At 41.8% G+C, this 15,743-nt stretch overlaps 1 protein-coding gene across 1 annotated transcript; it reads left to right on the top strand.

Moving 5' to 3' along the window:
• The first annotated feature begins 1 nt into the window (after nt 1).
• On the top strand, nt 2–10,955 carry MDH1 (malate dehydrogenase 1). Its single transcript, XM_083857887.1, has 9 exons — nt 2–110; nt 5,416–5,514; nt 6,340–6,436; nt 7,373–7,548; nt 8,882–9,004; nt 9,138–9,314; nt 9,569–9,682; nt 9,894–9,983; nt 10,320–10,955. Exons 1-9 carry the CDS (start codon nt 108–110, stop codon nt 10,443–10,445), a joined length of 1,005 nt encoding a protein of 334 aa, XP_083714013.1. The 5' UTR covers nt 2–107; the 3' UTR covers nt 10,446–10,955.
• The last annotated feature ends 4,788 nt before the right edge of the window (nt 10,956–15,743 follow it).

The following is a 15,743-nucleotide window of genomic DNA, read 5'->3' as shown; positions in this document are numbered from 1 at the left end:
CCGCGCCCCCCGCCTCTGCACGGTACCTCGGCGCAGAGCTGCCACGGCCGCAGTCGCGCCGCAGAGGTGACCTCGAGCGTTTGGTGGACTCGCTGCTTCCCGCAGACATGGTCGGTGCCGGGCCCGCGGCGGTACCGCGCCCCTCGGGTTCCTTCGGCTCGGGGCAGGGAGGTCCGGCAGGCGGACGGAGGTGACCCCGAAATGGCGTCGCCCTCGCCGCCTGGCCGCGCTGCTCCCGGGAGGGCCCGGGCAGTGAGGGGCAGGGGTGATTGAAGGTGGTCGTGGCGCCCAGAGGAGCCGGAGCTGGCGGGGCCCCAGGGCTCACCGCGGGGCCGCACCGGGGTGACCTTCCAGGCGGGGCCGTGGGGTCGGTGCCGGCCTGCGGCGGCTCTGCCTCCCCCTGTCCTCGGGGCCGTGCGGGGAGGGCGGGATGTGCCCCCTGGGGACACCGCCAACCCCCGTGTCCCGGGGCTGGCACTCCGGAGGGTCATCGCGCCTTTCCCGCGGCTGCCCACGTCGCCTTCGGGAGCTGGGGGCTGTCAGCGCCTTCCTTCGGGAGGCGGGAAAGGCTTTGGTGCGGTTCTGTGTTAGCTCAAGGGAAAGTGCTTGTGAAATGTCTTTGCTGGGTCATCCCTGCTTGCTGTCGGAAATCCAGCTGTTTGTTCAGACTCTCTAGATTGTCAAGGAGTCCTTCTGGTTCTGCCCTGAGGTTACAGAGGTGAACTGCGGTGCTTTGCTTTTTGCAGGATGTGTACATAGATATACAAACCTGCACAGAGACCTTGCTTTCCTTTCTAGGCATGAAAAAATCCCTATACCCTGTTATTCAAACCTTCACTTTCAGTGTTTTGCTATAGAAGGGATGCTTGTGTGCTCTGAAACGTGGCTTATTTCAGCTGTACCCTAAAAAAACCCAACAAAATCTGTAAACTTTATCCTACTTTTCCAATCTTTCTATTTAAAATGTGGGTTTGCAGGAGTGACAACATGAGAGCAAGTTCTAGTTTGTATTTGAACTCTCAAAGCATTGGCTGACATGCATGGGCTAGTCTCACAGAGAACTTTGATGTCCAGACTTTTCAGAATGTCACTATTTTTACCTTCCCTTTGCTGTTCAGATTATGCATGTGGTGTTGGGCAGAGGGTTTAAATTTCTGAGATAAAAATCATCTATCAGTGCAGCCACCATTAGCTCAGTGAAATGGAAAAAGTTTCTCAGGGCAGCTGTGTCAAGGTTGTTTCTTTAGGAAGGAATGCCTTTGGAATTGCTTTGCCCTCTGAACCACAGCCCTGGTGGTGATCTTCAAGTGCCCAGCTGCTTTGCTGACACTTTCTACTTTTCCAAACATGTTTATTGTTGCTACATTTCTGCTTTAAAGAAGGGAGAGTGAAGGGAAAGTTGCTTAGGCAGACTGTAGACTTTGGAAGAGGTAAAAAGTTATTTTAATCATTAAATATTTCTTGGAAAGCAAGGAGGGATTTCTTAGTTGGCTGTAATATTCAGGAACAATGCTAAGCTGATGGTGTTTTATAGACGAGCTTATCAGCAATAACCTTTATAGAGATCTCTCAGAAAATTGTGCAGTCAGGATGTTCCTGTCACAACATTTGATAGGTTGTGAGTTATGTTTTCCTTACCTTTGTAACTTCCTGAATGAGTTTTGCAGTGCAGTGCTGTTTGCAGGTATGGCACTAGAGATTTAGGTTTGCTGATACCAGCTGGAATCACAGACATAACTGAGGCACCGAGTTCCTAAACCAAAGTCTGTGGGGAGGGCGATAAGACCTCAACTTCCTCACTTGATACTGGAGGCTTTGCTTTTATCTGTGATAGTTTAGGAGGGGGAAAGATCCTACATTTACTGGATTAGATGAAGAAGGGTAACTGGGGATGCAGTGTTCAGTTGCTGGTTTTTTTGGTTTTTTTTCCTCATCCTTTTTGTCATTACTTTTGCTACTCTTTTATTTTCCTAAAGATTTTTTAACTATACATCGGTTGAACGTGGAGTGGAAAGGCTTTGGAACAAAATAGTTCAGCTGGTTGTGGCTTAATTTGTCCTCTAATTCCCGTATACCTGAGAGTGAGTAAAGGTCACCCCTGCAGCTACCACAGCATGAAGGTCCTGCAGGAGCCAAGTCACGGGTTAAAGCGCCTGGACAGGAACGTCTGGAGCCTACAACTTCTATGGGGGAGCTTCTTATTTCTCTAAAAGTGGCCCCAGACACTCAGTAAGACCAATTCTAATATGAGATTAATAAGGATTTTTTTGGTTATCCACATTTTGTAAGGAGCACGGTGTTTTTGGTTTGTTAATCCAGCTTCTGGATTTAAGAGAGAGCATGAAAGTTTCTTTGATGCTGAACGCTCATGGTTGGTGCAGGGGTAAAAAGGGTCTGGGGAATGCACTGAATCCAATGCCCTGAAGGTTTGGAAAGGAAAAACAAGTAGGCAGCACTCCTCACCTTATTTTAGCTTAGATGTTTTCCTCCTCCAGCCCCAAATGGGGAACAACAAGAAGGATGGTAGTAAGCAAACATAATTATGTTGAGAAGGTGGAGCTGAGTCATGACTGAAGGCTTTTTTTAGAGGCTAAATGCTAAGTTTGTCTCAGTAAAAAAAAAAAAAAAAAAAGTAGTCCTATTTCTTACCTTTTTATCTTCTGCTCCTTCCCTCTCCTGTTGTTATGCTGAATACTCACCATGATGCTGGTGGATAGGTTGGCATTTTTTGTTTCTATCAGACTGGCTTATAAAGTTCACAGAATGGAAAAAAAAAATCTTTTCCTTTCCCCCTTTTGTGACACTACTTTAGAAGAAAGAGCCTTAAAATCTTTCTTCTAGTCACTGAAAATTCAGAAATCAATTCGCAATTGATTTCAGATACCCTGTAATATAAAGAAAACATGTTTTGCTGCTACCTATGTGAGTTCTGGAATAGTTTAGCACAGGATCACTTTTTATATGATGGGAATTTTGCCAGGCCAAGATTTTGCAGCACTGTTACTTTCTAGTACTTATTTTACTAACTAGTGTGGTTAGCTGCCTTAAAAGAGTTTTCATTGTTCCATTTATATTAATAAAATGTAGATTCTTCTTAGAAACATGCTGAAAAGTAGGCTTTAAAATTTGATGCCCATCTTAATCTGTGCTGCCCATCATCATTGAGATGTTATGGTACATTTCCCTGCTCAAGAATAGAGTATCAGAACTAGTTTTGAGATTTAAACCAGCAAGAGTTGATTGTCTGCTCTCCTTCCCCTCATAGTGGAGTTTTGATGAAGTTAGAGGTGTGTGACTCACAGTAGAACAAGTTCAAAAGAGAATAATACACTTCAACACCGTGTAACGGGGAATTGGGTAATGAGATATTTAAGGAATCATTCCCATAATGAAGGCTCAGGTCTAAATCTGCAAGTTCAGTTATTTAACTTCATCATTTATGCTCTGATTTTATCTAGTATGTGATAAAATGGGGTAGGGTGGCATAATTTTTTTAAATTATCTAACACTAGTGTCTGGTCACTTCTGCAGAGAGAATACACTGGAAGCCCCACATGGTTTTCCTATAAATATCAGTGACAGGAATGCTGGTTGGAAAGGATCTGTAGAGGTCACAGAGTCTGCCCTCTTTCTTGCTCCATGGCTGGAAGTTGTCCAGTCCAGCCTGGTGGCGAGACTTTTGTCACTGACAGATCATGTCATGGGTGGTTCGATCTGGGCCTTGGAAACTGCCAGGGGTGAAGGTTGTACAGACTCTCTGTTTTGCTGCAGCAGTACCACGTAATCAAGAGTTTTTTTCCTCTTAATTTGTAGCTGTTGCACGCTGTTCTGCCACTGCTGTGAAAGATGTGGTGGTCTGCTGTTAGATCCCCCTTATCCTCTGACTTTCCAGACTATGTCCAGCACCCTCAGCCTCATCTTGCAGACCATGAACTCAGGTTTCCAGAACTGGACTCAGTATTCCATCTGCAGTATCACCAGCACTGAGTGCAAGGCCTGTCTTTGCTCTGCAGCTTACACTTTTCATAATGTAGCCCGGAATGCGATTAAATCACTTATTTAACATTCAGTGATCTGTATCTCAAATGATCGTCTTTTAATTTTCTGACAAAGTAGGCTTGGCATTCCAGCAGGCTGGTCAGTCTGTTTGTTCCTGTCCTGGCACAATCTGCCCCAGCCCTATTGCCTCTAGAGAGGAAAATGGAAATAGAAATAACAGGTTTACAAAATCCTGGGTTATGAATGTCCTTTGCCACGTGGCCCATTGATGGAATCGTAGAATGCTTTGGGTTTGAGCAAACTTTTAAAGGTCATTGATCCACCTCTCTGCATTTGGCAGGGACATCTTCAACAAGACCAGGTTTTTCAAAGACTTGTCCAAATTGACCTTGAATGCTTCCAGGGGTGAGGCAGCCACTACTTATCTGGACAATCTGTGCCAGTGTTTCACCATCCTTATTGGGAAGTATTTATTTCTTATCTAAGTCTGTGCTCTTTTAGTTTAAAACTATTGCCCCTTGTCATTTCTTTAACGGGCACTACTAAAAAGTTTCTCCTGATCTTTTTTGTAAGTCCCCTTTGAGAATTGAAAAGCCACCTTGGTACCTTCTCCAGGCTGAACAACCCAAACTCTCAAAGCCTTTAATTTTCAGTATCAAAACCTGAACCTCTGGATTTCTCCCAGTCTTAATTCTGCTTAACAAAGTGGTGTTTTACTCCAGGGCAAGCCATTTTTCCCCTCTTATTTGCAATATAGTAACATTTTGGCAGTCTTCTCCCAGTCTTTTGGAGTTTTGGGTCGGTTTGACAATAGACAGTTGTATTATGGATAGTGGTGTCTGTATTTGTTCATAATGTAGCTTTTGTCTGTGGATTAGTTAAATTTGCTGCCTAACAATTTAGTGGGGCAGTAGTTTTAAGTCCACTAGTTTTTTTTGCTTTCTGGCATTCAATAAGCCTTTGGCTGCAAATAAGCATTCAAAATGCTTAATGGGAGCAGCCCTCTAAATTGAAAGAGTCTGAAAACCAGTCAAGTGTCACAGCTCGTAAAATATCTGTAGTGAATTTCAAGTACGAATGGGTGGGGTGTATGTTGGATTGTCTTATGATAACGAGGCAGTGTTGTTAAAGGGAATGCAAAATTTTTCAAATCCATCGTTACTCCTGGCATTTTGCAAGTTTTCCAGGAGCGGTTCTTAAGGATCTTTTTGCAATTGTGGTCTGCTCCTGTAAAAAGCAAGCAGAGAAATCGCTGATAGTTCTGGCGGAGCCAGAAATGTGATCCCAGGAGCTGGGCCTGATCTGCCTTTCATCCAGGTTAAATAACCCTAACGTTATTGCTGCAGTAACTTGATTTTTACTTGGTGTGAGGCTGAGGTGAGGAGCTGTGGGTGAGGCTGTGTCGTTTCCTTGCAGGGTGAACCTGTCAGAGTGCTGGTGACTGGAGCTGCCGGGCAGATTGCTTACTCCCTGCTCTACAGCATTGCCAAGGGCGATGTCTTCGGCAAAGACCAGGTAACTCTCACCCTGAATTGTGCAGCAATGAATGAATGGCAGAACTGCAGTGACTGACACTGGTTTCCTCATAGACACTCAGAATGGTTTACCAGTATGCAAGTAATTTTCTTCTTTAAGTGGGGAAAATGGGAGTTCTGCTCTGTTATGCAAGCTGGCAGTTGTTGGTTTTGCTGAAGTTGTTTTCTGCAAATGGAAATTGTGAAAAACGAGTTCCACTCTCTTAGAGAAATTTATAAGTTTAATAAAAAAATAAAAATAGGCAATGGGGAGACAGAAAGGCCAAAGTTCCAGCTGGGGTGCCTCACCAGAAAGCACACCCTTCTCTTTCAATTACTGTGTTTTAAGGATGGCTGTTTTACATATTCAATAGATATTAATGCATTATTCAAAACATTCTTTTCGAGTTTTTATCTATTTCAAGTATCCCAAATCATCTTATCTGATAGATTTGTTTGTGGGTGGCTCCACTCTGTCTGGTGACATGGGTCTTATAAATCTTTCTCTTGAAGTTTTTGGTTATTTTCACTTTGATAAAAACCCAAAAAGTTAGCAGTTTTTATGCAGGGTTACAAGGTGGGGAGTCTTTTTACTGTTAACCTTCTGCTACAATCAAAAAAATATACATTCATCACCTTTCTAAACTCTATGAATAAAACATAATACCATACAATTATACATACAGTATTCATGTTAATATTTGTGAAAAGCCAACTATATAATATGCATTTATAACAGGTTTTAAATCTTGCACGAATACAAGATAAATTCATTTTCAATACAGATTGTGCCTAGCTTGCACTAAACCCTTTTCTTTCCTTCCAGCCTCTCGTTCTTGTGCTGCTGGACATCACTCCTATGATGACTGTCCTGGAAGGTGTGGTGATGGAGCTGCAGGACTGTGCTCTGCCGCTGCTCAGAGGTGGCCAAAACAATTTTTTCTTGATCCCTACAAGATGCTGCAGTACAGTTCTTGCATTTATGAGTCACTGTAGCTAGCAGGAAGTTAGACAGCAGAAAATCTTAGATTATCCTTCCTCGGTTTTGTATTTTGTGGAATATAATCAATTTAACTTAGTCTGTAAGCTAGGAAGAATGATATCAAATAGGTTTTGTGAACAGAATTGGCAATGCAGATACCTGGGTTTATGTCACCTAATCCTGGGCTCTCAGCCTGGACTAGAAATTGTCAGATACTTGTGCATATGTGCACTGTATTCCGGCCCAGCCCTGAAATATATATAATATATCATTGCTTTATTATGTATATAATATTTATTGCTAAATTAACTCACCCCCCCAATTTAGTCTTAAAAATATCTTCTGTACTGAGACACAAAATTAAAAAATCACTCCTCAAGCCATGTAAAGAAGCTGAATTCTGATAGTTTAAACAAGCAGAAGAAAGGGAGTTAGTGTAATTACTATAATATGTGACAAAAAAAAGCATGTAGGTACCAGCTCTCATACAAATCAAACCTTCTCTGCTTTGAATTGTTAAAGGGGCAGCAAAACTTCACTTGTGTTGGTACTTGGCACTGAAATTTTATTGTAAAAGTGAGGAAAAACATATGTGCTTATATACATATTTTAAGAGGCAAATGAAATTTATCTTTTTACATAGATTTCTCCTGTGTTTTCCACTTTAGCTAAATATTTGTATATAAAGCCCATTTACTGGCAAGTATTTATTCTGTGGAGATAGGGCCAAATGACTATACTTGTATTTTTGGAAGGGGAAGGTGGTGATGTTGTCAGATTAGATTATATACTATTTATGCACAAAAGAATATTCCCATTAGCACTATGTCATAAGTATTACCTTGCTGAATTCTTTTTCCCCTTTCCTTTTTTTCAGAGGTCATTCCAACAGACAAGGAGGAAGTTGCATTCAAAGACCTTGACGTAGCAATTCTGGTTGGCTCCATGCCACGGAGAGAGGGCATGGAGAGGAAGGATTTACTCAAAGCAAATGTGAAAATTTTCAAGTCTCAGGGTGCAGCCTTGGACAAGTATGCCAAAAAGACTGTCAAGGTGAATATAGGAACTGAATTTAAAACATTAATTCTCTCTTCTGTAGAGGTCTGGATACATTGTAGAAGAATATTACACAAGCAGGGGCCTGTTCCCCTGTTCAATGGGGGCATTCCTTTCCTTATGCCCTGGATAATAGACCACAGTCCAGGGTAGATAAGAAACAGAATGTTAAATAGGTGGATGATTTAGTAATTAATTTGTTTGGTGAAAAAGGTGAGTCTTACATTGTATTGCTACACATACTCTGAACTGGTTACCACTCATTTGAAAAGCAACCCCATAAAACTGTATTTAAAAAAAATAAGCAGTCTTTTGACTGTTATCACTCTTCTCTAGGAGAACTGAATTAACTACATGCAGCTGCTACTTCATATCCATCTGTGTCCTTTAACATAATGACCCTTAACTTCAGCATCAATATGGAATTACAGTTGCACAAAAATCGGCTTTATTTAGGTTGTTTGCATCTCATTCTTTGGAGCATTAGAAGATTTTAATTGTTCTCTGTCAGATTTCCTTCAGCACAGTTAATGGGATCATGTGGCTGCTCTCCCACTGCTCTTAATCTCAGACCCAGACTCTGACTGTGCTTTGTAACTGAGTTTTTTATGTCTGCTGATGAACTTCCTGCTGCTTCTAAAGAAGTGTTTGCTTCTTTATCCAGTTGGAATAGAAGCTATCAATATAACTATTGCAGAGTAGTGGAAAATTTACTGAACTAACTTTCAAAAGGGCAAATACAAAGGGAAGTTTGCAGATCAGCTTGTGTGATTTAGAGTATATGGAGTTTGACATAAGTCATTTGAGGCACAAATGAAGGATGAATAAAAATCAGTTTTTGCATAATAATAAATTGATCTAAGCTGAGGCAGTATTTTACTTCTAACTGCCTATGAACATCGCGATAAGTAACTGTTCTGGCTTTCTTAATTATAAAGCAATTATATAAAGCAGTGGCAGCCAGTCCAGAAAGTGTTTAGAAGTGGTTGGTTAAAAGTGTGCACGTGTTTGTCTTTCCCTATATCTGGTGGCATACAGTTTGCAGCCAGGCTGCAGGTCAGTGCCCAGATCTCCCTAGAAGTCTTGTTCCTTTTCACAGTGGATGTCAAGGTAAAGAAAATACCTACCTGGAAAATATTTTTATGTGCAGTAATAGAAGATTGAGTGACTACAAATGATACACTTAAAAAACAACAATCTTGTTGAAGACAACCAAGAGATTAGAAAACTTAACTTTCAGATAGATTCTTTGAAGGCCAAGCAATGTATTTCACTGGAGGGAGGTGTTTTCCAGAAATACCTGCTTCATCTTTCCTTTTTTCCTTTTTAGGTTGTGGTTGTTGGGAATCCAGCCAATACTAACTGCCTGATTGCATCAAAGTCAGCCCCATCCATACCAAAGGAAAACTTCAGCTGCTTAACTCGTTTGGATCACAACAGAGCCAAATCTCAGGTAAAAAAGGCCCTGTTCTGTTATCTCTGCTAAATATAAACAGAGCGATGCTTATATTTCTTCTTTTCTGAAGAAAAGCCTGTGACTTGAGAATCTGAAGTCAATGCAATGGACATTTTTAATTTCCAATTAGATTGCTCTGAAACTTGGTGTGACTGCTAATGATGTGAAGAATGTCATCATCTGGGGCAACCATTCCTCCACTCAATATCCTGATGTAAACCATGCCAAGGTGAATGTGAAAGGAAAGGAAGTTGGAGTCTATGAAGCTATAAAAGATGACAGCTGGCTGAAGGGAGACTTTATCCTGGTAAGATACATATTGAGACATCTGGCTGGTATGAGGAATGAGCCTCTGAAACATTCTGTTACATTTGTGTTGGCAAAACTCTTCTAGATTTGTTTCTGGATTGTATGTCATGTTTGTTTAGTGAAAGAACTGTATCTTCACTGATAAAATTAAATTATTGCATAGGACAGTCTTTCTTGATGGCATTTACTAACAGCACAGTTTTGCCACTTTACAATTTAGTTATGGTTGGGGTTGTTTTTTCTTAATTGCAGACTGTTCAGCAACGTGGAGCAGCTGTTATTAAGGCCAGGAAGCTGTCCAGTGCTATGTCAGCTGCCAAAGCTATCTGTGACCATGTGAGGGACATCTGGTTTGGCACTCCAGCGGTAAGATGTGGTTATTGCATGCTTGTTTGCCTAATGCTTTGATTCCCTGCCCACCCCACTGACCTCGAGTGTGTGTGTGTTCAGAGGGAAGAATCTCTCCTTTTCTGGAGTAAGTTGTGCCATAGGAGATAAAGGATATCAAAAATCGTGAAAATTTTGCTTGCTTCCAGCAGTGAAAAATGTATTTTATCTCTGACTTTCCTGGTTTCAGGGGGAGTTTGTTTCGATGGGAGTCATTTCTGATGGCAATTCTTATGGTGTTCCTGAAGACCTGCTATATTCATTCCCTGTTGTGATCAAGGTAACTAGGCTGTATTTAAATCCATATATCCTCTGCAAGACCTATTAAAGTGTCATGTGAGCTGTTAACAGCAGTGTGGGACTGCAGTTGCTGGGATGTGGGGGTTTAGCAGTCTTACACACAGAGGACTGCTATTAACCAAGCTAAATTAACTTGATCATCATCTAAGTGCTGGTAAATAAGTACAGTCTGACATGACTAACTGGTTGCATTCTTTATCTGAAACAAAATTAACTGCTGCCTGATGTGGGCCATAGGTTTTGTTCTTATATTCATGCAGACTGAATGAAGCCTGTTCTTACATGGAGGGCTTTTTATTTGTTTGTTTTCAATCAGGACAAGACCTGGAAGTTTGTTGAGGGTCTTCCTATTAATGATTTCTCTCGTGAGAAGATGGATCTGACTGCTAAGGAGTTAACTGAAGAGAAGGAGACTGCTGTGGAATTCCTCTCCAGTGCATGACTAGGTCAGAAGGAAATAGAAAACCATTTCAGAGTGGAAGAATCGAAGAGCCGTCTGTAGGTCTGCTACCAAACACCACTACTGTATCCAAGTCAAATGTCTGTGGCCATTGTGCATTTTAAAGTTCATATGCTTACTGGTACTGTCGTGCCTCTTGAGTTATTAGCAAGATATTATTAAAGAAGTCAAACTAGTTTGTTGACCAAACTTTTTGTCTGTTCAATCCTAGTTGCTTTCTGTGTATGGTACAGGATAATTGTTTGCCTTGGCTACTAACGCACAATCTGAGTTTTGGTTAGAATTTGGCACTACTGGAACATGTCCTAGTGATCACTTCAGCATCCTCTCTCTGTCTCAACTGAAAATGAAATCAGAATGCCAGTAATTCTCCTTAAACCAGTAGTTCAGTGGCCCAAGTCTATCACTGGCCAGACTTCAAGTAAACACAGTTCACTCTGGTTATGCTTTACGGTGTTTGTCAATAGAAGTATTAAAAGTTGTTCAATCAGATATTGGCTAAGAGTAGTCTGTTGCACTTTATTTGCATGTTTTAGTTATGCAACTAACACAGTTTGATAGTACAAGATTAAAAAAAAAGCCCAGAAAGCCTATTTTAGGAAACTGAGAGAAACTAGTTTAAACTTTAAGCATTACTAGCTTTTGTAATGACTAACATTTCTCCTTGCCTGAGTTGCTGTCTGTCCTGTTCTAACAGAAGTTTCTGCCTTGTACTAAAGTAAATCTTGGTCTGTCATATCTGGAGTCATCTCATTTTTCTTTTTTGGGTTGTTTCCATTTAATGAGGATTTGAAAACCAGAACTTCTTTGACCAGAAAAGGAGAGGTTAAACTGAATTCTAAGCAAATAGAATGGTTTCTTTGAGGATTTACTAGCCAGACTATAAAATAAATCAGCAAACATCAGTAAGCTTTTCCATAAAAATGGGTCTGCTCTCAGAATAATACTGTATCTGTTAAGCACAGTAACAATGATGCAGCAGAGACTTATTATACATAGAGGTGAAAGGAGAGAGAAGCATTTCAGAAAAATGGGACTGTGATGCAGCACAGGGCACAGTGAGTGAACACCATGAATGCTTATGAAGCAGCTGTTGCAAGCATTGAGGCATTTCTGTAGTCTTAAAAATAGACAGGAAGTATACACAGTTGTATTTTTTCACTGTTTTTCTCATTCCTCTGAGCCCCTTAGAGTTTAGTTTTCAGGAGAAAATTTCATACACCTGTCTTTTCACGACAGTTCAGGCACTTCCACAGAAATTAGGGAGGGAAGAAAAGCTGCCACTGTGTTGACTGCCTTCTGGCAGTTCCAGGCAAAGTCAATAAAATCTCATCTCAACATGAGCTCGGGGATCAGAGGAATTCATTGCAGTAATTACCATGCTACAATTTATTTTAAATTAAGGTGTTCTTGCAGTGAATATTACAAGAGATGGCTCCAGCCCACGCTGTTACTCGGTATAAAAAGGCTAAGTAAAGGAAAAAGTGCCCATCCATGCCTGATAAATATAAATAAGGGATGATAAATGCTGCTAGTGTGCTTTGTAGCATCACCACTTAGGGAATTAGCTTTAAGAAAGAGAATCTGGAGGATCTGTCTCTTCAGGGTTTTTTGATGTATTTTAAAGCAACCTTCTGCAGGGCACAACTCACTTCTTGTACAGGAATGCTTTTAACAATGTATCAGGACACTTGACAGAGTATCTCTCTCCTGATACACTGAACTCAAGTGAACAGTTGCACTATTTAACTCCTCATGCTGAGTTTTAAGCCCTATTTCTGTTCCTGCCACATTTCCATGAACCAGTTCAACAGGAAATCTCTCACCTGCTCGTTGTCCAAAGGCTTTGTATCCTGCTACTTACAGACTGCCACATGGTGGATATTCTTTGTACTGGAAGTTACTCTCCAGTTACTGATGAGGTATTTCCAGGATATAAATACTTCTTATGCAGGAAAGGATTTCACATCCATTCTTTACTTGCTGATTATTTCTCCAAGAGAAGTAAAAATTTCGTTCTCCAAAAGAACAAAAGCTAGGATTTTGAGCAGCAACTCCTGGGTGAGTACATACAAAGATTCTTTGAGAAACATATCCTGGGGGCAAAATTAGGGCTGGAATTGTCAGATCCACTTCTGGAAGGTTTCTAGATGGAGCAGCTGAGAACACTGGGGCTCCTAAATGAGTCTGTGTATCAGCAGAAAGACCTTCTCATGGAGCACCAAGTCCCTGCATCCCAAATCCTCCCTTCATGCTCCTGAAAGCTGCACAAGGCAGGCTGCTAATCTGATCTCTTTGTGCTTTCTTGACAGCATTGCATTTCCAGCAAGAATTCTTTTGAGAAGCAGAAGAAATAAACCTTTTTTTTCCCACAAATAAACAACTGATTCCAAGTTTTTCTCACATCATCATTCTTCTCCCAATACAGCTGTTCCTGCTATTTCTTGCAGTAACTCAGGTGAAGTTGGAAACTCCAGATCTAACAAATCTAAATCACATTATATTGATGCTTATCACAGAGCTTCACCCCTGGGCCAAATTATAAGACATCACATCCAATCAATAGGTTTGAGTCTCACTTTCCTCAAGGGAAGGCAGGAGAACTTCTCTGGCAAGTGCTTCCAGAGCACAGGATTTACAAAACAGAGGAAAGATGTCCTGAATTAGCTTATTAGAATTATTTCCTTTATTTCTTCCCCCCCTCCCCCCCACCTCACAACCCCAGTTTCCTGTAGTTTGGGACCTCTTTTACATGTATAGACACATTTTGAATTCCAAGTAGCAAATCCTAGAGGATAGCTACACCTCAGTAGTAACAAGAGAGGAGGTTACATAAATGTAACTATTTGCAACTTAAACAGCAGATACTTTAAGTGCAGTTTAAAAAAACCCAAAACGTTCCAATCCCTCTTTAAGTGGCAGCTTCGCATAGCAGCATGATGAATGCTACTGAATTATAACAGAGAGTGAGCAGCCAGCTGCTTAAAATAAAAAAAACTGTAACTGCAGGTAAACAGAGAAGTCAATAGATAAAGATGCAGTCTTCAGTTTAGCCAGAAATAAGCCCATTGTTTTGATTTTACAGAATCTTTAATTAATTTATAACTAAAAGCTTGATTGCACAGATGCTTTCTTTTTTCAAGTCTGCTAACCATAATCATCATGGTCAAGACCACCTTAAATCCTAAATAAATTGTGAAATAAATAAACACGAAAGTAATTTTACAGTGCAAGTTTCCTTGGAGCCTCCAGATGGAGCTAGTAGAGAGGGAGTCAGACTGGGAAAACTTTTTCTCCTCAACCTGTAAGCCTCGAGAATAAATACCTGTCCATGAGAAAGCAAACAAATCCTGTTCTGCAAGTCCAGGAAATTCTTGGACAGGAGAGTGAAGGTTTTGACGAAATGCCCACATTCCCAGCAGTGTGGACACCAGTCTCCATGCCATTGAGATGTCTACATGAAAGGTGGCTCCATGACAAGGAGAATAAGCTTGGGATGCACTTGGCACTGTCCTTGCTTGAAAGCTGCCCCTCTCTCCCATTGCCCAGTAAAAACAACACTGGAGATCCCAAGTTATAAATTCAGGAAACAAGTTCTGCTGTTGGCTCTGCAGCAGCCCACAGCAGCCCCTCAGCTTGTTGTAGCAGATATTTGCAAAAGGAGTTAAAAACTCTGGCTGGAGGATGCTATTCAGGGCATGAGCAGTTTCCTTTGCAAGATTTTTGGAGAAGGTGGGATGGCTGTGCACCAGGTGACACTGAGAGGCAAGTGGAGAAGGAAACACAGCCATCTCTTCATCAGCAAGCAGACTACAATCCAACTAATCCTGACTCATTCAATTCTCCTGACTGGAGAAGCTAAATGCAGGTGAAGATGGCTGTGCCACTTTTGTGGGCTTTCAAGAGAAAAGCACAAATCCTCATTGTTACGAAATACCTCCGTGAGAAAACCAAGGGCTGTTTGGTAACTTCTCTTTGGTGTGGGCTGGTGCTGGTACAGAGCATGATAAACATCTGCCTCTTCTGAGAACCAGGAGCTCTGCCTTCCTGAGGAGAGGGAAAGGAGATGAGCCAGAGGCCACCTCTATGTGTGTTTAGGGCTTGTTGATACCACTGAGTGGAAATACCTGGAGCAGAGAGGAGCCAGACAGGGTTACCAGGCATTCCCATTTCTCTCTGCAAAGCCACAGGAGATTGGCTTTTCTTGGCAGGTGCCAGGCATTTCTCTGCATGTTGCACAAACAGAAATAATTAATACAAACCACTTATGTGCTATACTCCTGTCTGGCTGCATCACCATGAAACTAGACATGGGGTAAATTAAGTTTCCTGTTAGTGCCCAGGCTGGTAACAGTGAAATCTGGTGAACTGTTTGATCTCAGCTGTCACAAACCATATCCCCACGAGCGAACTCCTGGCAGCACCTCCCCAGTGCCTCCATTCCCTGCCCTCTGTGGGGCTGGGCTGCTGTTCATGGACTCTCCTGCATCAGCAGGAGGAGGCAGCAGCCAAACACTGCTGGTCAAGGGCATCTGAAAGGGTGGGGTGTTCAAACTCAGCCACTTATAATTTCACTGGATTGTAAAGAAATCGTTAGAAGAGTTGGTCTAGACTTGTCCCCTGTATTTCCTACCTCCAGAACTGACTTCGTGTTTCTCCTCCTGCTGTCACATCGGCAGCTAAAATGCTTTGCACAGGCTGTGGGTTTGTGAAGAGGTGATCCCTTGAGGCAAACCAAAGGTGCCACTTGAGCCACGAGATGTCCCCACAGGGCAGCTGCACGGCCTTGGAAGGACTTGGAGGGGAGCCACGGGAGAAGACACAACTCTGCGGTGCTGGGCATGAAGTTCTGACTTTATTTATTTATTTATTTATTTATTTGAATTTTAGTGATGAATGTCTATTTTTGACTTATGCTAGAAATAGCGCTCCCTTTCTATTTGGGGAGAGAAAGATCCAATCTTTCTCCATCTCCCTAGGAGCACTGGCTGCAGTAGGTGCAATGTAGGTATAGAGGAAATCAGATGTTCTGTTTTCCTTGTCCTTCTCTGCTCTGCTGTTCTCAGTGTGCCTGCCAGACAGAGGGACAGGAGTGATCTAGGGAAATGATGCTTGGCCAAACAGTAACTTCCCCAGAAGTGATCATTTTGGCATGGAAAGGGCCCATCCTAGTTCCTGGTCTGTTCATCCAGAGAACAAAAGGGATAATTAGGGCTAATTAAGGCTAACTAACTCCTTATGGAGGTGACAGCAGATGGATCTTGAGGGTACCAGTTCTTG

Source organism: Zosterops lateralis (assembly GCF_965231275.1).
Source record: "Zosterops lateralis genome assembly, chromosome: 3".
NCBI classification, from domain to species: domain Eukaryota; kingdom Metazoa; phylum Chordata; class Aves; order Passeriformes; family Zosteropidae; genus Zosterops; species Zosterops lateralis.
The sequence above is the reverse complement of the archived record's forward strand: the minus strand, read 5'-3'. Positions and strand labels throughout refer to the sequence as shown.

What these genes read in the sequence shown, in the direction of transcription:
- MDH1 (XM_083857887.1), top strand. An exon ending in TGCTCTGCCGCTGCTCAGAG is followed by an intron (nt 6,437 to 7,372) that starts GTGGCCAAAACA and finishes CCTTTTTTTCAG; the next exon opens with AGGTCATTCCAACAGACAAG. An exon ending in ACAACAGAGCCAAATCTCAG is followed by an intron (nt 9,005 to 9,137) that starts GTAAAAAAGGCC and finishes ATTTCCAATTAG; the next exon opens with ATTGCTCTGAAACTTGGTGT.